The sequence below is a fragment of the Lepus europaeus genome, chromosome 14 (genome assembly GCF_033115175.1).
Source record: "Lepus europaeus isolate LE1 chromosome 14, mLepTim1.pri, whole genome shotgun sequence".
NCBI lineage: Eukaryota > Metazoa > Chordata > Mammalia > Lagomorpha > Leporidae > Lepus > Lepus europaeus.
Window position 1 is genome coordinate 83,239,484 of NC_084840.1, and position 23,000 is coordinate 83,262,483.

General features: G+C 37.4%; 1 protein-coding gene across 2 annotated transcripts in view; it reads left to right on the plus strand.

Annotated features, from left to right (window-relative positions):
* Window positions 1-23,000, plus strand: part of WDR37 (WD repeat domain 37) — a 77,141-nt gene that overhangs the window by 5,553 nt on the left and 48,588 nt on the right. For both annotated transcript variants that reach the window (XM_062211088.1, XM_062211087.1), the window contains exons 2-7: window positions 4,744-4,921; window positions 9,958-10,054; window positions 13,692-13,787; window positions 14,095-14,159; window positions 17,651-17,786; window positions 19,127-19,198. In XM_062211088.1, the coding sequence (XP_062067072.1) occupies window positions 4,784-4,921; window positions 9,958-10,054; window positions 13,692-13,787; window positions 14,095-14,159; window positions 17,651-17,786; window positions 19,127-19,198 (604 nt within the window). In that variant the 5' untranslated portion in view covers window positions 4,744-4,783. The remainder of the gene's footprint in view (window positions 1-4,743; window positions 4,922-9,957; window positions 10,055-13,691; window positions 13,788-14,094; window positions 14,160-17,650; window positions 17,787-19,126; window positions 19,199-23,000) is intronic.

The window sequence follows — 23,000 nt, forward strand, 5'->3', positions numbered from 1 at the left end:
TACATTTTTCCTTATTCCTCCCATTAAGTGTAACCAAAAATACTGGACTTCATATGTTAAACAAATATAAAGCAGAAAGGTGGAGAAAAGAAAGTAGACTTGATAATTTTTGGTACCTGAGAGATGACACAGATGATAGTTTTCCTCGATTTTTCTTTAGTTTCACTTACCCTGACTGGTGCTGGAGAAGCTAGTGACCCAGGAACACTAAAGAGCTCTGGCAAAGCCCCAAGGAAAGCCTGCCCTTCTTACCTGAAGGACCAGGAAAAGGGCAACCTACCAGACAGAAAACTTCTAGACCATTAAGTGCTTTACTCCACCCACCTACCCAGAAAATACTGTATCATGCATCCGTACCCTAATATCAAAGGCCATATGGCCAATCCAGACTTCCAACCTTGACAGACTGATGAGATGCCCCTTTCTACAGGGTGGGATTCAGAAGACTGGATGAAGTGGTGGGGTTTTCGTATCTGTTGGGTAGTAACAAAGCACACCCATCCCTCTTCAGCTGAGTTGGCCGTCAGAGGAGACCTGGCAAAGGGTCAGGAATTTTACTACCACACGGTGCTAGGGAAGCCACTTATCTTTGGTGTTGGGAGGCTATGTAGGGAACAGTAACAAAGCACCCCAATTCAGCTTTGATAGTGTAAGTAAGGTAAGGGGAGGACCTGAACTCACTCCGCCCAGAATTAACAAGGAATACATCCTCAAATAGGTGTCAGTGGAGGCTGAAGGGGGGGACCTTAACTTCCACCTCTACCTTGTGTTCCAAGTGGCAGAACAAGGTGGTTTCTGTCTTTTTTCTGAAGGACTGTGAGCAGAGGCCTTCTGTAACAGAACTTTCAGATGAGTCTGATAACCTAAGACCCAAAATGTTAAGGTTTCAAGTCAAAATAATTTTTCATCTAAATAACGGAAAATATCAGCCTGAATAAAAAAATAAAACTGATACCAAACACAGAGAAGATACAGATGTTAGAATTATTTGGCAAGGATTTTAAAGCAGCCATCATAAAAATGCTTCAGTAAACAATTACACTAATACGTGAGAGAAAATAAAAATTTCAGGAAGAAATTTCAGGACATAAAAAAGAAACATGAACATTTTAGAAGCAAAAAATACTGTAAAGGAAATAAAGTTAGTGGATGCTCAACAGCAGGATGGGGAAAGATGAAGTGGACTTGAAGATTGAACAATAGAAATAACGCAGTTTGAACAAAGAGATATAGAGTGGAAAAAAATAAACAGAATCTCAGGACTTGTAAGACTTTAACAGAAGATCTAACAGTTGTGTCTCAGAGTTCCAGAAAGAGAGGATAATGACTGTTGGACTGAGAAAGTATTTGAAGAAGTAGTGGTTGAGTACTTACTAAATTTCGCAAGCCATAAACCTAGTTTCAAGAAACAGTGAAGCCCAAGCTTGATAAAGGCAATGATGTTATCACCATAGTGAAACTTCTGAAAAATAGAGACACAAATGCAGTGAAATACCATTCTGCTTATTGTGTAAAACAATTTGACAGTGAGTTTCTCATAAAAAGTCATAGAGACAGAAGGAAATACAACATTTTTCAGATGCTGAAGGAAAAGTACTATCAGCTGAGAATACTGTGTCATGTGAAAACGCTCTTCACGTGGTCTGCAGCAGATGTGCTCTCAAATGTAAAGGAAGTTGTCTACACAGACAATGATGAAAGGAACATGGGAGCATCAAGGAGAAACTAACAATGGAAAGAGTAAAAATATGGGTAAATTTAGTAGGTGTTCCTTTTCTAAACTGTGTTTGAAAGTTGAAACGTGATTGTCCATGGTTCTCAGGAAATATTGAAAGTGATGTTATAAATGAGGAAGGGTAAGGGACATGGAGGAATGTAAGATTTTTTTCACTCTTTTATGACCTGGTAAAATGTTGAAAATCTGTAGGCAATGATTTGTGAGTGTATAATGTGATACCTAGAGCAGCCACTAAGAAAAGTAAAAGAGATAAACTCAAACACTGAGTAAATCAAAATGAAGTTCTAAAATAGTTTCAAGTAACATTATAAGAAAAAAAGAAAAAGTAGACAAAACAGAAGGAGAAAGACTTCTACACAGTGACCAAGTAGAGTTTATTTCATGGATGCAAGGTTAGATTAATATTTGAAAATTGTCACTGTAATTAACTATTACTTGGAGGTTAAAAAAACCACTGTGCCATCATATTGATGCAGGAAATGCTAATAGAAGAATTCACTTTTTCATGAAGGAAACTTAGAAATAAGAGTGATTGAAGGAGGTGACCTAAACTTGTTAAAAAAATACAAAAAAAACCTATGGCTAATTTAGCATCATATATTATAAGATCTGAGTATTTTAACAGTATGAGTAGGGGCAAAGCAAGATTGCTTACTGTCACAATGATAATTCACAGCACTGGAATTTCTAGCTAAATCAATAAAGTATGTAAAGGAAATAAAAGGCTTATATATCAAAAATAATTAAAACTCTTCCCCCCATGACATAATAGTGTACATGGAAAATGCCAAGGAATCTATACAGAAATCTCTTATAATTTATAAATATATCCATCAAGAATACATGGTAAAAGTTCAGCACTCAGAAAACAATGGTATTTCTATATATAGAAATTAGCATGTGAAAACATAAACACAATATCATTTAAAATTATTAAAAGACCAGTGTAAAACTGAGAAAATGTGTAACTTATACAGAGAACTACAAAATTTAGGAAAGAAAAATCTCAATAAATACTGTGTTCATAGATTGGAAAGCTCAGTATAATAAAGATACCATTTCTCAAATTGGTGTGCAGATTCAACACAATTTCTATCAGAATTCCAGCAAGATTTTATATTTATGGAAAAGAATATTCTAAACTTTGAGAAAAAAGTTTTTTGAAGCATTGAGACAGATCTCCCGTCTACTGGTTTACTTTCTAAATGCTGGTAATAGCTGGGGCTGGGCAAGGCTGAAGCCAGGAGCCAGAAATTCAGTGCATGTTTCACCTGTGGGTGGCAGGGACCCAAGTACTTGAGCCATCACTTGCTGCCTCCCACAATGTGCATTAACAGAAAGCTGGAGTTGAAAGCTGAGCCAGAACTTGAACTCCGGCACTCTGATAAGGGATGTGGGCGTCCCTAGTGACATCTTAACTACTAGACCAAATGCCTGCCCCAAGAATATTCTGAAAATTTAAAGGAAAGATAAACTAGGGTAGCTAAAACAATTTTGAGAAAGATTTAAATGATAGGATTTAGTGTAACTGATTTGAAAACCTATCAAACAGTTACAGAGAGGGACAGAGAGAGAGCATCAATTTGCTGGTTCACTCCCTAAATGTCCACAATGCCTGGTGCTGGGCCAGGCTGGAGCCAGGATCTTCATCCAGGTCCAAGGATTTGGGCCATTCTCTGCTACTTTCCCAGGTGCGTTAGCAGGGAGCTGGATCGGAAGAGGAGCAGCTGAGACTCTTAACTAGCTTCCCATGTGGGATGCTGGCATTACAGGCAGTGGCTTAACATTACACCACAACACAGCCCCCTAGTAATCTTAAGGTAGTAAATAAACCATTTGGGAGGCATCTAGAAGGAGAAGAGTAACATTTTAGAGATTTCAGCATCTGGTGGTGTCTGAGGAGATGGAAGGTTGGACACACTGGAAATATGGTCTTGCCTTTAGGGACAGGTCTATGATGTGGTCACTAAAGCCGCAGATTTAACTGCACACTTGGAATTTGAATGTTTACATAGTCTCCATGTTGATTTTAAAGGTCAACATATTTTCCCATCATGTAATACACTTATTTAGTAGATCCATTTCTGTAATGTTGCGTTTTAGGCCAGTTTTTCTTTCTAAATCAAGATAAGAGAACCTTTGGCATGTTGGTTTCTCAGCAGTCACAGGTGTACCTTGTTTTACCTTAATATATAGCATTTGGAAGAAAGGCATTCTATTAACAATGAAGCACAATGCTACTTAGCATTTATATGAACTGCCATAGTAATAGGATTGTATGTGAAGGAGAATTTGTAGCAAAAATCAGTAGGTAATGTTCACCACAAACAGATCTGTAACTGAAGAAGGAAGATGTAATGTGTTAATATATTAAAACTGCTAATGTGGAGATATTGACAGAAGGAATGGTTAATTGCAGGAATTGAATACAAAATGCCCAAAGCAGCAGGTAAATCATAATGTTTAGATTATTTAGAGTAGTTTAAATAACAATCATCTGGTAGTTTGATTTGTGATGTTCTGTGAAATTAAAATACTAACTGAATTTTGAAGAGGTAATCACAGAAACAATATAAAATGTCCCATAATTTTTCTGTTGACTAAAATATTTTAGACACTTTTAAATCATTAGAAATAATTTTCACGTTTCTACTTTTTTTAATGTGGACCCTAGAAAATTTGAAGTTACATATGTAGCTTTAGATTGTATTTCTCTTAGATTATGTTCTTCTAGAATCTTTTGTTTAGAACATGCAATTAAAATTAGTTTTCTCTGAGGAACTAGACTGAGCCTGAGGAAAGTGAGGTAAAGAGTGAGTTTTTTGTTTTAAGCCTTTACTTGCTCTTTGATCGCTAAAACGTTAATGAAATTTAATAAAAAGATTATGTTAACCATGGTAAGAAAACTTTTAATTAAAAGTAATAGTTTTCTTGTCTACTGTTTTTCCTTTATTTCCGTTTGCTATACAAGAAATAAAATACTTGTTTTTCTTGCTCTTGTTTAGCTTATTGCAGGAGTGACCAGGACACTACCTTCTGGAAGTAATGCCCACAGAAAGCGGAAGTTGTTCAACTGCTCGCCAAGCGAAACAAAAACGCAAATCACATAGCCTTTCTATACGAAGAACTAACAGCTCGGAACAGGAGAGGACAGGACTACCAAGAGAAATGTTAGAAGGACAAGTAAGTTAATATTGATTGGTACCACATTTTAAAGATGGTGATTGTAATATTTTCAAGATAGCCAAATATACATTGGTCTTCAAAGTAGAAAAAAGACATGGGTTACCAAAACGGATCCTACCCCAGAGCCCCCAAAATAAACTTATTAAAACTACTGTCAAATACAACAGTATTCACAGAGAATTCAATTTCTGGTTTAATGTATTTATAATTAATAACCAAAAGAAGTAGATGTGACAGTATGTGTTAGCTTTTATTCTTTGTACAGGTTAATTTTGGAGTTTCTGTCTCTAATAGTCTCAAGAAGAGAAGAGCATCATACAATTGTATTGATGTCTTTCAGTTCCCTGAAGAGTTTGGGGAGTCAGATCTCTTACTAACTTGACTTTGTCCTTGTCTTTGCTGTAATGAGCATGTATGCCATCTGATTAAATGAACTAATGTTCTATTGACAAAGATAAGTTTTGCCTCTACTTTTTCTAGTTCCATTAAAGATGATGAAAATGTTAGAATCTCTAGACTATTTGTGAGTCCTATACAAAAGTATATGTTACATTAAAATAAACTATAGATATTTCTAATACATGCTAATATGTATATATAAATATACATGTATTTAATTTTATAACCATTCCTTTACAGTTATACTGATTCATTGGCTGTAATGCTATATAAAAATAACACTTAAATTTGAGGAATTGGCTTAAATAACTGTTGGATCTTTTTAGAACCAGTTGAATAACTTTATGCCTAAGACTTTCAGAATTTAACTGCTACAGTATAGTTGTGTGCACTCAGAACCCAATATAGTTATTGCCACAAAAGATATTTATTTAGACATCAGTAATTATGTGTTGAATGGATGAATAAATAAATGCAGTTGTACAGATAAACAAAATCATGAAAGATCTCCCAAGCATAACAAAATCTGTTGGATACACAAATCTCTTAGTGTACAGTATTTGCATATAACTTGTCACATTCTCTTGTATACTTCATTTATTTATTTATTTTTACTTGAAAGACAAAGATCTTCCATCTGCAAGTTCACTTCACGAATGCCTGCAGTAACCAGGGCTGGGTCAGGTCAAAGCTAGGAGCCAGGAACTCTATTAGATCTCCCACATGGGTGTCAGGGATCCAAGTACTTGAACCATCACCTGCTGCCTCCTAGGGTGCACGGAAGCAGGTAGCTAGACTCAGAAGTGGAGCCAGGACTCCAACCTAGGCCCTCTAATATAGGATGCAGATGTCTTAAACACTGTGCCTATTGCCCATCCCCTCTTGTTTCCTTTAAATTCTCTAGATTACTTATGGTACCTAATACAGTATAAACGCTAAGTGAATGGTTGTGCTGTATTGTTCAGGGGATAATGACAAAAAAATCTGCACACGTTCAGTAAAGATGGGATTTTTTTCTCTGAATATTTTCAACGTGTGGTTGGTTGACTCTGAGGGTGAGACCCATTCATGTTGAAGGCTGACTGTACCTTGTTCTATTTTCCTTAAAAGTTAATTCCATTTTATTAATTTGCCATGGATATTGTAACAAATTACCACAAAGTGACTTAAGCAATATAAATTTGTTTTCTTACCATTCTGGAAGCAGAAGTCTGAAATCAAAGTGATGTGGGTTTGGTTTTTCCTTGAATTTTGTAAATGGCTACCTTCTCCCAGTCCTTAGATGGCTTGTCCTTTCTACATCTCCATGTCCTAATCTCTTTTAAAGACACCAGTAATATTGGATTAATACCCACCTCTGTGACATTATTTTCCACCTTAATTACCTCTGTAAAACCCTTACCCCTAAATATAGTTGTGTTCTGAGGTAGTGAGTTTTAGGGGCTTCAGCATTTGAATTTTGAGGGACTTAATTACTTAAATGATAACGTAACACTTTGGAGAGTGAAACCAGATCTGTATGTTAGAACATCTGTGATGATGGAAGTGTTCTGATTCAGTGCTGTGTGATGACAGCCACAGCCTCATGTGACTGGGGAGCACTTGAAGTGTAGCTGATGTGACTCAGAACCTCAAATTTTACTTTTTAAAAATTCTGATTACTTGATGTAGAAATTTAAATAGGTGTGGCTAGTGGCTACCATATCGGTTAGTTCAGGTAAACAGTCAAAAATAGGCTTAGATTTCTAGCCATGCCATTTCTCCAACCTCTTTACTGGTATAGTCTAGAGTTACCTCACATAGGAGGTAATTATGTTCTTCTCTTGACCTTCTTGAGCCCCTGTCCTCTATTGTGATGTAGTACAAGGAGGTACATTTCAAAGTAACTTTCATGAAAGTAATTCAGAATTCTCCAAGCTGAACAACTCATTCCTCTGAACCCCTCTATGGCTCTTTACTTTGTGTTTCCTGCATTCCTTAGGCAGTACTTATTTGTTGAATAAATACAGTTATTTAGAGTGGGACTGAGCAGCATGTTCTGTGAGGAGCCAGTGTAAGGTGCTGTGCCTTCCCTCTGCAGCAGGTAGAGAGTGAAAATGTTTGGTGTGAGCAGTTGGCATGGTAGGTATAAGCAGATCACTTTTTGGCCATTTGGCCAAGATCAAGTGTAAGTGGGGTGATCTAAGAATACAGATTATTGATTGCCAGTAGATTTGAATTAAATAATAGGGGAAATCACAATCTAGACAAAGTATGAATAGTGGTATTCTTTGTTGGGGAGTAGTATCAAAAAAAGGTGAAGGTTAGTCTGGATGAGATCTATTAGGTTTAACTTTATATGAATTAGATTTGTAAATCTGAAGTAACTTAGAAAACAGTGGTTAGTGTGGGAATGAGGTCTGTGTTTGCTGGATCTAAATACTTCTACTCACAGTGTTGATTACAGAATGAAGAGCTGCTCTTGCCTGTATGTATCACGGTTTTTTAGCTGTTTGGTGAAGTGCAGTTTCTTTAAAAGCTTTACTGAATCATAGTAGCCTTTCTGACTTGAGTTTTTTATTTTGGTGTCTATGGAATTGTGTAGCATAAAAAAAGAGCTGATAGAAAAGATGAAAAGGTAGTTTTGTAAGGCTCAACTTGTTCTCATTTCACTTTTTATATATTTTGTTTCTTAATTATCTATTTTATAAATTGGAGCTAATGTTTTATTTTTTTATTTTTCATATTGCATCTCAGCTTTGTTTTCCACAACAGTTACTTAAAGATTCATTTAGTATTCAAGTAAATAAACATTTTGTTACTGAATGATAAAGATCTTAAAATGTGATGAGTCTAGATCAGTGGGAGGAAATTTGCCACCTGTAGAAGTCAGAAGGCTTCTGTGAAGAGGTAACACTTATGAGGAAGGAGCGTTCCACAGAAAGGGAATGGGATATGCAAAGACCACAAGGCAGGACTGAGAGAGAAAGGTTAACTATTCTCATTTCTGTACAGGTTTATGTTTTATACTTATAAGAATGTGATAGTTTGGTTTTGATTTTTGTTAGAGTTTTCCTTTTTTGTTTTCATTGGCATTTTAGAGGGATGTTAAATTACTGATTCTGTCAGATTCATATTTTATTCATTTTTAAGTGTTTTTCATCTACTTGAAAGAAGGTGGAGGGGAGAGAAAGAAAGAGAGATCTTTTATGTACTGGTTCAGTTCCCAAATGCCTGCAGCAGCCCTGGCTGGCCAGGCTGAAGATTAGAGCCCAGAATTCCACCTGGGTCTTCCATGTGAGTAGCATGGGCCAAACCAATTGAGGCATCATCTGTTACCTCCCAAGATGCATTATCAGAAGTAGAGCAGGTGGGATTTAAACTGGCACCCTGATATGGGATTTGGGTGCCCCAAGTGGTGATGTAATCCACTGCACCTCAATGCCCAGCCAAATTTGTATTTTCAACTAATGGTTTCACATAAATATTTAAGTAGTTTGTAAAATTTGTGTCAGAGATCTGTGATTATTGTAGAACTTTATCCTAAAACATTAACATTTTCCCTAAAATTTGCTTTCTTATGAAGTTAATCTCAGAAGAAACTTAATAAATATATTTTAAAAATATTTATTGATTTATTTAATGTATTTGAAAGGCAGAAATTCAAAGAGAGCTTCTGTCTGCTGATTCACTCCCTAAATGTCTGCAATAGCCAGGGCTGGGCCAGGCCAAAGCCAAGAGCTGGGAACTCAATCCAGGTCTCAGGTAACAGTTGTCAGGGACCTAAGTATTTGAGCTATTTCGTGCTGCTTCCCATAGTACACTTTAGCAGGCAGCTGGAATTTCTAACAGTGGGGACTGCCACGTAGGCACTCCAATGTGGGCATCCTAAGATGTATCTTAATGCCTCTGCCAAATTCCTGCCTCCATCTTTTTTCTTTTTTTCAAATTTGGATCAAAAACAATTATCAAAACGTTTGTGCTATGGGGCCAGTGCTGTGGCATAGCGGATAAAGCCACAGCCTGCAGTGCCAGCATCCCATATGGGCGCCGGTTTGCGACCTGGCTGTTCCACTTCTGATCCAGGTCTCTGCTATGGCCTGGAAAAGCAGTAGAAGATGACCCAAGTCCTTGCTAGGACTGTTGTGGCCATTTGGGGAGTAAACCAGTGGATGGAAGATCTCTCTCTGTGTCTTGATCTCTCTCACACTACTTTTCAAATACATGTATACATATATACATATATAAATCTTTAAAATAATTTATAATAGCATATGATAGGCTTAAAGGCTGTTTATAATATTTCATTTATGGGAACTGCATTCCTTCTCTACAAATTTGGAAGTTTTTTAACATAATAGGCATACATCCTGTCATATATAAAGAAAATTTAATGCTGTTTTAGAGAAGTGCTTGCTCTTAAATCCCATAGTATTCTGATTAGCCACTTATACAATTTGCTTATATTTTCCTTTGTAAAAATTTGGAAGTTTGAGTTTTTAAAGCATTTTATGTATAAAAAATAAAATATATAATAATGTAAAATAAGAGTTTAGAATAAAAGATTCACTGGAGAAATATTTTATACTTGGTATTAGAATTTGTTACTCATTGATTCCTTCATTTCTTTTAAACAAAATCTTTGTCTTCTGCAGGATTCTAAACTGCCTTCCTCAGTTCGCAGTACACTTCTGGAACTATTTGGTCAAATAGAAAGAGAATTTGAAAACCTTTATATTGAAAATTTAGAGTGTGAGTATCTCCTACCTTAATATACTTTTACAATTTTTCAGTTACCCTTCAAAATCTTTGAGAGTAAAGTTCATAGACAAACATAAATGCCTGTTTTAGTTTTCTAATCTGCTGTAATGAACTTTATGGCTTAAAATAGTACACGTCTGTTATCTTACAGTTCTAAAAGTGTGGACTGATTCTTACTAGAGGAAAGAAAGCCAAGGAAGCAGAGCTGTGCTTCCTTCTGGAGGCTTTCGGGATGAGTGTCTCCCAAAGGCTGTCTCTGTGTTTTTTTAGGACAGAGTCTCTTTGCTGCACTCCTTGACTCATGGTCCCCTTCCCCCTTGGTGATAGGTCCTCCTGTTGCCCCTCTGGTTCAACTTTCTGCTTCCCCTGCACTCATAAGGATGAATGTGCTTGGATTGGGCACTCTGGATAATCCAGGGTAATCTCCCCACCTGCAGAGTTCCTTGTGAGGTAGCATATAGGTTATGTAGTATTTAGGTTATGGGACTTAGGCCTTGGGCCTTTCTGGAGGGCTGTCAGGCTGCTTAAAGTATCTACCCCTCCTAATTGTGGTTTTATTTTGAAAAAGTTTCATATTTTTTCCTATATCAACCATGTAATGTAAATTAAGACAACTTTTATTTATATTTTTCCTTTTATTATCGCTTGAAAATTTTCTAAGAAATGTATTAATTGGCTTATTAAGATAAATCAAAAGAATTTGTAGTTAGTTTGGCTTTATTTTTTTTTTTTTTTTAATTTTAGAAATAGTGGCTATTATTCTAATATACTTAAAATGAAGACTGAAAAAGGAGAGATAGCTACCATTACCCCTTGACCCCATCACACTCTCTAGGGGAAAACATTTTCTGCATCTTTTGCTTTTAGTTCTTGTGGAGATTATTTATGTAAATGTAAGTAGTCTACTTCTGGTTCTCCATCTGTACACTTCAAACTGTCTGCATTAAGGGGACTGGCACTGTGGTGCAGCGGGTTGACACTCTGGCCTGGGGCGCTGGCATCCTATGTGGGCACCGGTTCAAAACCTGGCCCTGCATCCACATGGGAGACCCGGAGGAAGCTCCTGGCTCCTGGCTTTGGATCAGCACAGCTCTGGCCGTTGCGGCTAATTGGGGAGTGAACTGTTGGATGGAAAGCCTCCCCCCCCCCCCCCCCCCCCCCCACCGTGTAACTCTGACTTTCAAATGAATAAATAAATCTTTAAATTGTCTGCATTAATAGTTTACCTTGAAATGTTAGAAAATGAGCATGTCCTTTGCTGCTCCGTTGCTAAGCAATTTTTCTTCTTATAGAGTTTTTTTCATAAAATTTGCTTTATGCAGATATAACTAATCAAATCTTCTGTGCCTTTATCTGCAAGTTGATTCCAAAAATTGGATACTGATGAACAGCATTTGTATCATGAAACAATTTTTCACTCCATGGCTAAGTGATATAGTTGGATCAATAATAAAGACAAGGTATAATCCTATGTCATTTAAACTTTGCTATTGGAAAATTTAATGTTTTAATAACTGGGTTCTTTTTTAAAAATCTTCTACGAAAATTTATGGAGGTAGAAGTGATTCCAACTTTTTATAAAATAAAAATTAGGTACTGCCTCTAATTTTTAAGATGTTTAGAAATATTAGAGTTTTAACAACTGGAGTATTATCGAGCTTCCATTGATTAAAGGTCTTCATTTTATGAATTTATGCAGTTTGGACAAGAAATGAAAGGATTATGAGTTGCTAATTCTGGAAAGTACTTTGAGTTTACATTATTACTTAGTACTTAACAGGTTTTGATGGATCCTTGCTATCCAAAAAATAAAATCCGAGTTGCTCATACTGGGTACTGTTTAGAGCCTTTTGCTCTCAGTGTTTTTCTGATCTTACCTTGTTCTGCCCTTTCACTAATACCTTTGGCCAGACCAGTCTTCTTTTCCCACAGATCTGAGAGACTGCAGGTGTCATTGGCGTGCCATTGTGTCACTTCAGTAACTGTATTTTTGGACCAGTTGTTTCCCGGTTGAGTCTCTCTTTCCTTATCCTCACAGTCTGGCTAACAGCATGGATGCTGCAGGAGGACCTGATGTACAGAAGGATCCACATTTCCATTCTCATTGGTTCCTTCTGTTCTTTATAGCTGTTGTCCTTTTTTTTTAATTTTTATTTTTGACAGTGAGAGAGAGAGACAGAGAGAAAGGTCTTCCTTTGCCGTTGGTTCACCCTCCAATGGCTGCCGCGGCTGGCGTGCTGCGGCCGGTGCACCGTGCTGATCCGAAGGCAGGAGCCAGGTGCTTCTCCTGGTCTCCCATGGGGTGCAGGGCCCAAGAACTTGGGCCATCCTCCATTGCACTCCCGGGCCATAGCAGAGAGCTGGCCTGGAAGAGGGGCAACCGGGACAGAATCTGGCGCCCCGATCGGGACTAGAACCTGGTGTGCCAGCGCCGCTAGGCGGAGGATTAGCCTGTTGAGCCATGGCGCCGGCCGCTATTGTCCTTTTTTATGCTTTTCTTACCCCTCCTGTATTCTGTAATTCCTCTTTATTTTTCAGAACTTTCTTGAATTTTTAAAAAAGATTTATTTATTTATTTCCAAGGCAAAGTTACAGAAAGAAGCAGAGGCAGAGAAAGAGAGAGAGAGAGCAAGAGAGAAAGAGAGAGAGAAAGGACACTTCCATCCTCTGGTTCACTCCCCAGGTGGCTGCAACAGCTGGAGCTGGACTAATCCGAAGCCAGGAGCCTGGAGTTTCTTCCAGGTCTCCCACACTGGTACAGGGGTCCAAGCATTCTCCCTGGCAATTATGTGGTACCATATGTCAGTAGCTATATATTATTTTTCCCTAGTTACAGTGTCCTCAGCTAGATTGTAAATACAAGGAACCTCCAAAAAAAGTAATGAAAGATGTGTATTATGAAGGAACTATGTATGGATTTCAAAGTTTTTACCACAAAAATGAGCTTACTTATTTTGTTTTTTAAATGTTTATTTTCATTTTATTTGGAAGGCAGAAAGAGATTCCATATACTGTTTTACCGTCCAAATGCTGTGACAGCCAGGTTGGGGCCAGGTTCAAGACAGAAGCTTAGCACTCAATCTGGGTCTCTCACATGAGTGGCAGGAACCAAGTATTTCAACCTCACTCTTGCCCCCAGGGTGTGCATTAGCAGGAAACTGAATCAGAATTAGTGATGGAATTTGAACCCAGGCATTTCAGTGATGGTTTGTGGGTGCCTGAGGCAGTGTCCTAACTACCTTGTCAAACTGTTATTTTGGTCTTTTTATGAACTTTTTGAAGTACCTGCTTGCTTCTCTGAATTTCAGACAGTATCAGAATAATGTTTCTAAGTGCACAGATCCAAGCACAAAGGAAACTGTTGCAGAACTGTCGAAATCAGGTATCTTGTTGGAGCTCCTGATAGTAGAGTCTTCCATTGTGTTAGTAAGATTATGAATATATATTTTTGGAATGAAATTTTGAATGTCTTGAGTCTTTTGGGAATGCTATAAATTGTGATTGTTTCTGTTAGAATATTTTTCACATGTTTGTTTAGATAGCACTAGCATATAACCTTTTTATATGTGCAAGTTTTGGAATCGGTAAGTACATTTAGCATAAAAATTGTTTTTTTTTTTACCCATAGTACGAAGAGAAATTGATACTCTTAATGAACGCTTAGCTGCTGAAGGACAAGCAATTGATGGAGCAGAACTTAGTAAGGGCCAACTCAAAGCAAAAGGTAAGGTCAATGCTCATAAAAAGTATTGTTCTCATATTATCAAGGAAGTTTGGAATTTAATGAAGGGCACTGATTTGCTTTTTTGCTGTAAGCAGAACTTGAAGTACATAATTCAGCTGTGGGTCTAGAGAAATAAAGAGTTGGGGAGCAGCTTGGGTTCTTTCTCCAGCTCTGCCATTGTTGCCATGTTACTGTGGATAAACGAACCCTTCTGGGTTTCACTTTCTTCCTAGGATGAAAGATATGCTTTGTGATGCTGTGGTTCTTTGTAAGATTGTATTTGATTGTTGATTCTTTGTCTCTACAGCCAGTCACAGTACCAGTCAGCTGTCTCAGAAACTAAAGACCACTTACAAGGCTTCTACCAGCAAGGTATGCAGGGCACTGACACTTGAACCAGTCATGTGGTGTTTAAAGTGTGCTGATGTGTACTTCAACCTGCATATTTTCCAATTAGAAATGTGTAATAGAAAAAGATAAATGTCTAGTGTCTAGGAAAATTTAATTTTTAAAAGAAATATCATGTTAAGTGGCCACAGTATGTAGGTACCTATACACTAACTTGCCCTAATGCTTATTGTTATCAATATATTTGTATATTAGTCAATATATTGTCTTTAGAAATAGATATTTTCTATTCTTAATTGGCTTGTTATAAAAGGTATGAAGTTGGAGAAAGCTTATAAATAGGTGTAAAGCAATGAGTTTTCTGAGTTAAAGTTACATTTTAGTTACATTGAGTTCATTATCTTCTATTTTCCAAGTATGATCAGGAAGAGGCAAATAGGGACAGTTGTGGTATTTTACTTAAAGTATCTCGTATTGCCCTCATTAAAGTGGCAATGATTTATATTGGGAATCTGTTTATCTATGGTATTACTGCAACAAGGTCATATTTTTGAGATAGTTTTGTATATGTCTCTCTATTTTGGAGTATTTCAGGGATGTAAAAGATAAATTATGTACCTAATCTTAGTGAATGTATGTTCCTTTTGCTAAGCCTGAGGGGAAAAGCTAAAATTTGCAGTGAGTCTACTATGATGACATAGTTAATATTAGCTTTTTACTTTTCCAGTTTGTTTTCTTGAGTTTAAGGTTATTTAGCATGTCATCTGCAGTGAGATAAACTGCAATTAATAGAGCAAATTTAGACTTTTTGCTGTTTCTTCTTATTTGAAAATCTTTGGTATTTCCTTTTATTAAAAAGAAAAAGTAAATATTGCTGGCATTTCCTACTGTTTACCTTGTTTTCATAGCATTTAGATTGTAAATCAATTTATTTGATGTTTTTGGTTATATAATATGTAGCTTATACTTACTAGACATTTTTAATAAATTAGCTTAAAACATTTTCTTCTAAATGAAGTGTGAAATTATGGTCTTTACATTTAATTTCTTGTTAAAATATCCTGAATTATATTGCATATTGTGCTCACAGTTGTATATATACAGTGTGTGGTCTTAGAATTTCAAAACTTTCTAATTATGAAGTAGAGGAAGAAATGATTATATAAAGTTATCCTTTACCACGAGCAATAAAAACTAAGATTTGGACAAAGGTAAGGATATCTATAATATACTTTGCTTTAATTATTACAATTATTTAACACTCCAATCATTTTAGGTACTAGAAATTCATCTGAATTTGTTAAGAAGCATATTATTGGTAATATTTATAGCATTTTGCACACTGTGTATACCTATCTTAAAAATATTGAAAAAATAGAACATCATTAAAAAATTGAAGAGATAATTTGGTAAAAGAATATATTCTGATTTGTACTGCAGCATGGATTCTTGTTATTAAAGCTAAGCATGAATCTAACAGGAAAATGCATCAGTCTACATTCATTACTTTCCCTCCTTCTGGCTCCGAGCCATGAAAGGCAAGTAGCATGTTTGATGAGATAGTGGGAGAAAACAGTGTTATAAGTTAAACCCAGAAGAGGTTGTTCTCCTTTCTGGGTGGCCAGTGATCTAGTTCTGATGTGTTATTGGGAGGGTAGTAAGATAGTCTAACCTGCAAACCCCTTTAAAGAAACTTGTAAAATTATTTGCAATTATTTTTATGAAAATAAGTATCTTTCATTGTGAAAAAGGCTGTCTGATTTTTTTCAAGTGCTTTAGCTTGTATCTTAATTGTTGAAATGATTTAGGATGACAGGTGTCATCATTCTGCTATTTTTCTTCTAAGTAATTCATTCTGTTTTTTGGACTGTTTTGTACTTGGGACTAAGTCAAAGAATAAAGAGTTGAAGTTAACAGAACGTCCGAGTCTAATGGGCATTTTGGAAGCGACACATGAGATGATATATTACAGTATTCTAAGAGCACATTATCTTCTGCTTCTAAAATAACACCAGAAATGCAGCTAGAGTTTCAAGGCAGTAACCCCTCTGCTTCACAGTATGAATGGGATGTGTGAAGAAGGTGGCTCTAGTAGTTTGTTTTCATGGTATTTATGTTAGCAATGCTGAGGAACTTGGAAAAGGAAATTTATTATAGCTTCTTATATGGGAAAGTTTCATGTGCTTTATAACTTCATTCCCTTCTAAAATTCTGTAATATTATTCAACATCTAAATGGCACTGTATGTTAGCAAAAACACTTTTTCATATTGTGGAGGGATAATTTTTCTGGGTTGCATAGCTTTCAGAAAGAAAAGAAGGTAATGATGGATTTGATGTTGAACAAATCCTTTTAAATACTTGTTAAATTAAAAAAAAAAACCAAGCCAAATGAATCTTTTGATTACTGGTAAAAGTGTCAATCTCTTGATCAAGCACTTTGTTTTAGTCTCCTACTGTACTGGAAATAAATTTTATGTATGTGCCTGAATTAATGTAGCAGTGGATTCTGGATTATGTTTTTATGTTTATGTAAGAATGAATTTAGATACATTTTCCAGTTGCTTTGCTAAAGCAACATTTAAAGTGAGCTGTATAAGGTTATCAACTTTTTTTTGTTTATGGTTTCATTATTCTGAATAATCTATATTATTATGATTTACTTAAAAGCTCAAAAGCCCTTTTATATGAGAGCAATTTAAAAACCAAACTATAAGGAAATATTTGTTTCATTAGTTTCTTCTCTCACATATTTTTCTTTATAAGAGAAACTGAGAACTGTTTGTTGTGTATATCATTATGTGAGACAATACTTTATTGTGTGTGTTTGTCATTGTTTGTATTGTTTTCATGTCTGTCTCCCTTTAGACTGTGAGCTTCTGAAGGCAAGGAGCCCCTGTGTTGCTTTGCTATGTCTCTTCCATCTAGCAGAGCGTCTGACTCAAGACAGGTGCTCAATAAACAATCTTGAACAAACTTACTCATCTGTTAGAAGTGTCGTCTTTTGATTCCTCCCCTACCATGGGCTTTTTTCTTCCTGATAGTTTGTGGTTGGTGTCATGATCCAAAACTGAACAATCCAAGTCCTGCCATGATCACAGCAATTGGTGATAATGGTTTGGGGGATCCTTCTTGCCTTTTCCATGTCTGGCTGCTAATTAGCTATGTGGTTTGTTAAAAAAATTTGGAAATTTTGTCTGATGATTTGGATTTGTGGAAGAGTGACTCTTCTTGTGTAGTAAGACATTAAGTACCTCACTCCCATCAAGGGGGTGAAGGGGGAGAAGTCTTCTGAAACCTCTGTAAGGACTTTATTCTCTGTGGTGTTGAGCTGAAGGAACCTGACATTACCGTACAAGGTGGTTCTGTTCATGCTTGTGTTCTTTCATTGTTTAAAATAGTCTATTCAGTGATATAATACATTTTTCAAGACCTCTTTTTCTGTTTCACCTTTTTTAACTTGGAACATTTTACTTCAGTACATGTTTACAATGCTACTTCCCTTCTCCATTTCAGATTGTCTCTAGCTTTAAGACCACCACTTCGAGGGCTGTCTGCCAGCTTGTGAAGGAGTACATCGGCCACAGGGATGGCATCTGGGATGTTAGTGTTGCAAGGACACAGCCAGTGGTGCTGGGGACCGCGTCTGCTGGTGAGTCAGATACTGATCCAGCTGGCTTACTGAACATGGCTTTGATGACTGACTGAAGTGGCAGACTTTCAGCTGTCCATAATGGAGTGATTTGTGGAAGCAAAAGTATGATGCAGGAATTGTCAGAACTGCAGCATCTGGCTTTGATATGGGAACATGTGAGGATGTCCTAAAGCATATCGTCCTCTCTTTCTGTAGTCCTAGGGGTGGGATATTACTGTAAACAGTGGATTTGAATATCTGCAGAGGGAAATATTTGGATTTAACTTAATTTTGTTAAGGAGTCAGTGTTCAAATAATAGAGGCAACAGAGGTAGAATATTTTTTAAGCATTAGGTATTGTTTGATTGACTCTATTCTTATTCACATTCATGTGTGTTTCTTTTCTGGAGTTATATATGATGTTTTTCTGGTACTAGTGAAGTACAGCTGTGGGAACTGTTGTGATAAAAACTGGAAAATGCACACTTTCTAGAGAGTTGAATTGGCAGTGGAGGCTGGTGGCATTCCTCAGGGTTTGCCTGTGGAATCACAGGGGTGTGGAGTATTAGAGAAATAAAGGATCTCCCTTTCTTCTTACTAAAAGATATTTTGTGAAAGCTGTGGCAATTTAATACCCCTTCAGAGAAAAATCAGTAACATTAAAAATGTTGCTTTCTTGTTGAGACTTATTTTCCCAGCTTATGAGAAGTCAACTACTTGCTATAATCTGACAAATTAGTTACAGTGATGGAAGAAGCAATTTCTCTGATTTGAAACTCATGTTCATACATGAACATCCCAGATTGCTTTGGAAATCATAATTTAAAAAAGATTAAAGGCATCCTTTCTGATATTTCTGCAGTGTCGTTTGGATAGTTGCTACTTTTCAGATTTTCCTATCAAATCTACTTGATTTTTTTTTAAGCATTATCCCATAAGAGAAAGGGTAAAAGGAATAGTTAACCTCCGATAATTGGTAACTGGATTTGGATGCTAGTTGAATTTGAATATTGTGTTCTGGAAAGTTTTAATACTTAAGTAAAATAATGAAAGCATCATCTTCAGTGACTTCTAAGTGTAAGTTTCAAGTATAAATGCAGCCAGGGTCATATTACACTAAGAAATTGAGTCCCTGATTATCCATTTATTTGCCAAATCCATGGCACCAGAGGAGTCACAGTCTCCCCAGTATTAGAAATCGTTTCTTTGAGTAATTGTATTTTACAGAGTAATAGAATCAAAGTTGCAGGCAATATTAGGGGTAACAGAACTTACCACTTTTAGAATATCTTACTCATTTATGGGACAGGCTGTAAACTGATGGTGGCTAAGTCACAACCATGATTTTGATCTTACAGATCACACTGCTTTGCTGTGGAGCATAGAGACGGGGAAGTGCCTTGTCAAATATACAGGCCATGTAGGTTCAGGTAAGCATTTACCTTAATTAGAGCTGTAGTCAGAGGTTATTTTCTGCTTTGATTTAATTTTAAAATCTTGTATGATAAAATCAACTGTAGAACGTTTTACTATTTTGGTTATCAGAGGACAGTGTGGTGTATTTGGAGATAAGGATAAACTCTGTGCCTTTTGCTTGGTTGGATTTAATAAAAAGTAAAAGCCGTACTCCCTTAACAATGTATAATTAACATTAGTTTATGTTAGTAAACCATATGTAGGAAATTTTGAAACTGATGTGTGTGTGTTATTTATCTCAAAATATTAATCTATTTTAGAGATTTACTTCTAATGTCAATTATATTGAAGCTAAATAAATTGTACTCTGTTAGTGTGCTTCTGTGCCTGTAGTTCATGCTATTAGATACTGTAGCTCCTTCCTGCCTTCTCAGTTATGCCTGTGCAGGTAACCATATCCTGATCAAATTCTTTGTTTACTTTCTCCCAAATGCCCTGTGTGGTTCCTTCCATCTAGAATGCCCTCATCCCTAGTACCTGTTAGGAGCCACCTCTCCACTGACTCACCCTTCTCTGCCAGCTCTCAGTGTCAGAGTCAGCATTGATTTTACCCTGTGCAAAATTACCTGCTTGGGTGAACTCTCATTCGTCTGAGCACCTCGCTTCTTCCCTTGGTGGTCCCGCTGAAATCCAGGGCTCCTCATGAGCTGTCGATACCCACCTCTTCCCTTTCCTAGGGCCCTCTCCCCCTTCAGCTGTTCCTGTTGCCTGGGACATGATGCTTTCTTGCCGTACATTTTTTTTCCTTAGCATATAATCAAGTTCAAGCCTTTCTCATTAAATTTCCTACTATCTTATAAGTCTTCCTCTCTAACTTGTATCCCACAGACTGTCTAGGCTGCTGTTGTATTGCTTATAATTTTTTAACACTGTGCGTGAAATATAAAAGATAAGTGCTCGAAAGTGAAGAGAACTTTGTTAAAAGAGTGTTGTATTTTCTTTTTTTTCCTTTTTTTTATTTCTTCACCTCAGATTTACTCTTTAAAAATATTTAAAAAGGGGCCAGTGTGGGTTAAACCCTGTCTGCAACCTCAGCATCCCATGGTCTTGGCTGTTCCATTTCTATTCTAACTTCTTGCTAAGGTGTATGGGAAAGCAGCAGGAGACGGCTGAAGTTCTTGGGCCCCTGCCACCCACATGGGCAACCTGGATGGAGCTTCTGACCCCTAGCTCCAGCCTGGCCCAGACCTGGCTGTTGGTGGCCATTTGAAGAATGAACCAGCCTGGGAGAGCTCTCTGTCTGTCTGTTTCTGTTGCTCTTCCTTTCAAATAAATATATAAATAAATATTTAAAAAATAAGAAAAAATATTATATATATATGTAAATACTTGACCTAAAATTTTAGCAGTGTTATATGTTGCACAGAAAAACATCATTGGTAATTTCCTGCATCCTCCCTCTTCACTCCCATGTTCACATCCCAGAGACAACTATTTTAAGTAGTATTCTGCTTTTTCCTTCCATTTTTATACATAACAACCAATTTCATTACTTAATTTCTGAGTTTTAAATTAAGTGACTCTTACTATACTCTTCTTTTTTTTTTTTTTTTAAAAGATTTATTTGAAAGGCAGAGTTAGGAAGATAGAGAGATCTTCTATCTGCTGGTTCACCCCCAAAATGGCTGCAACAATTGGGACTAGGCCAGGCTGAAGCCAGGAGTCAGGGGCTTCATCTGGGGTCTCCCACATGGGTGGCAGGGGCTCGGGGACTTGGGCCATCTTCTGCTGCTTTCCCAGTTGCATTACTAGGGAGCTGGATTGGAATTGGAGCAACTGGTACTTGAACCAGTGTTCATATGGGATGCTGGTGTGGCAGGCAGTGGCTTAACCCATTACACCACAATGCTAGCCCCTCTGTACTTTTTATCATTCCAGTTATACTATGATTTTTATTTAAATGGATATTCAGATTTTCTTTCTTTCTTTCTTTCTTTTTTTTTGACAGGCAGAGTGGACAGTGAGACAGAGACAGAGAGAAAGGTCTTCCTTTGCCATTGGTTCACCCTCCAATGGCCGCCGCGGTAGGCGCGCTGCGGCTGGCGCACCGCGCCGATCCGATGGCAGGAGCCAGGTGCTTCTCCTGGTCTCCCATGGGGCGCAGGGCCCAAGCACTTGGGCCATCCTCCACTGCACTCCCAGGCCACAGCAGAGAGCTGGCCTGGAAGAGGGGCAACCGGGACAGGATCGGTGCCCCGACCGGGACTAGAACCCGGTGTGCCGGCGCTGCAAGGCGGAGGATTAGCCTAGTGAGCTGCGGCGCCGGCGGATATTCAGATTATAATTATTGTGGCCGTGTTGTTCATACCTCTCCATGTATTGAACCTTAAGTTCATCCTTAGTTTTGTTTTCCCTGGAGCCAGAAGTTGCTGAAGTTTTTTCTCTGGCTTGTTATTCTATATTTGTTCCTAATTCATCCTTAAACTCTGCCAGATTTCTAAAGTGTGATCCAAGTCAATGGTAATCTTTGTTCCGTCTGATGTTCTTATTCTGTCCCTGAGTCCTCCGTTGTCTGCACTGGTTTGATATTGAGTACTTCAAGCAGTTGCCCTTGGAATTTCCCTTCAGCATCAACCTGTGATTACTCTCAGCTTCTTCTCCATTATAGCCTCTGTGTTTGGATCCCATATCATCTTTCTTCATGGAGGCCTGTCAACAGCTTCCTTAACAAAAGGTTATCTTGGTGACAAAATTTTTGAAGGATTTCAAATGTTTGAAAAATAGATTTAATCTTTACATTTGATTTAAACTGTGGCTGAGTATATTATGCTACATAGGAAATACTTTTCTTTCATAAAATTTGAAGATTTTGTTATTTTGTCCTGTTTTTTGTAGCATCTCAGATTGATATTAAGTTTAATGCCATTTTGAATCCCGACCCTTTGTAGGTGAGCTAATTTTCTCTTTAGAAGTTTCTAGGAGTTTCTATTTTTTGTTGTTTTTGTTTTTGCTTGTTGACTTAAAAAAATTGTGCTGGGTATTCAGTAGGATTTTTCAGCCTAGAAATGTTAGGTATTTAGAAATATTCTTGCGTTGCTTTTAGATCTTTCTGCACTTTATCCTTTGCCCTTTATTTTAAAAACAATTATGCTGGCCGGCGCTGTGGCTCAATAGGCTAATCCTCCGCCTGCAGTGCTGGCACACCGAGTTCTAGTCCCAGTTGGGGTGCCAGATTCTGTCCCGGTTGCCCCTCTTCCAGGCCAGCTCTCTGCTGTGGCCCGGGAGTGCAATGGAGGATGGCTCCAGTCCTTGGGCCCTGCATCCCATGGGAGACCAGGAGAAGCACCTGGCTCCTGCCTTTGGATCAGCGTGGTGCGCCGGCCACAGCGTGCTGGCTGCAGTGGCCATTGGAGGGTAAACCAATGGCAAAGGAAGACCTTTGTCTCTCTCTCTCTCTCACTGTCCACTCTGCCTTTAAAAAAAAGAAAGAAAAGAAAAAAAGAAAAAAAAACAATTATGCCATCATGATTTTACTGTTTTAACATATGTTCTTTCTTGTTCTCTGAAAGTTCCTTCTTAACATAATCTGTAAAATCTTATCTTACTCCTCCATCAAGAAAGTCTTCTTGGGATGATGAGGTGAAAATATGGAGCGGACAGGGTGGGTGCTTCCTGGGACTCCAGCTACTGCTTAAACCAAGTTTAGATTAGTTTTCTGTTTAGCCTGTTCCGTACCCCTGCCTTCGGGGCACCTGGACCCTGTTTTTTTTTTTGTGAACTTTTTATAATAGTATGACATACGTACTGAAAATTGAA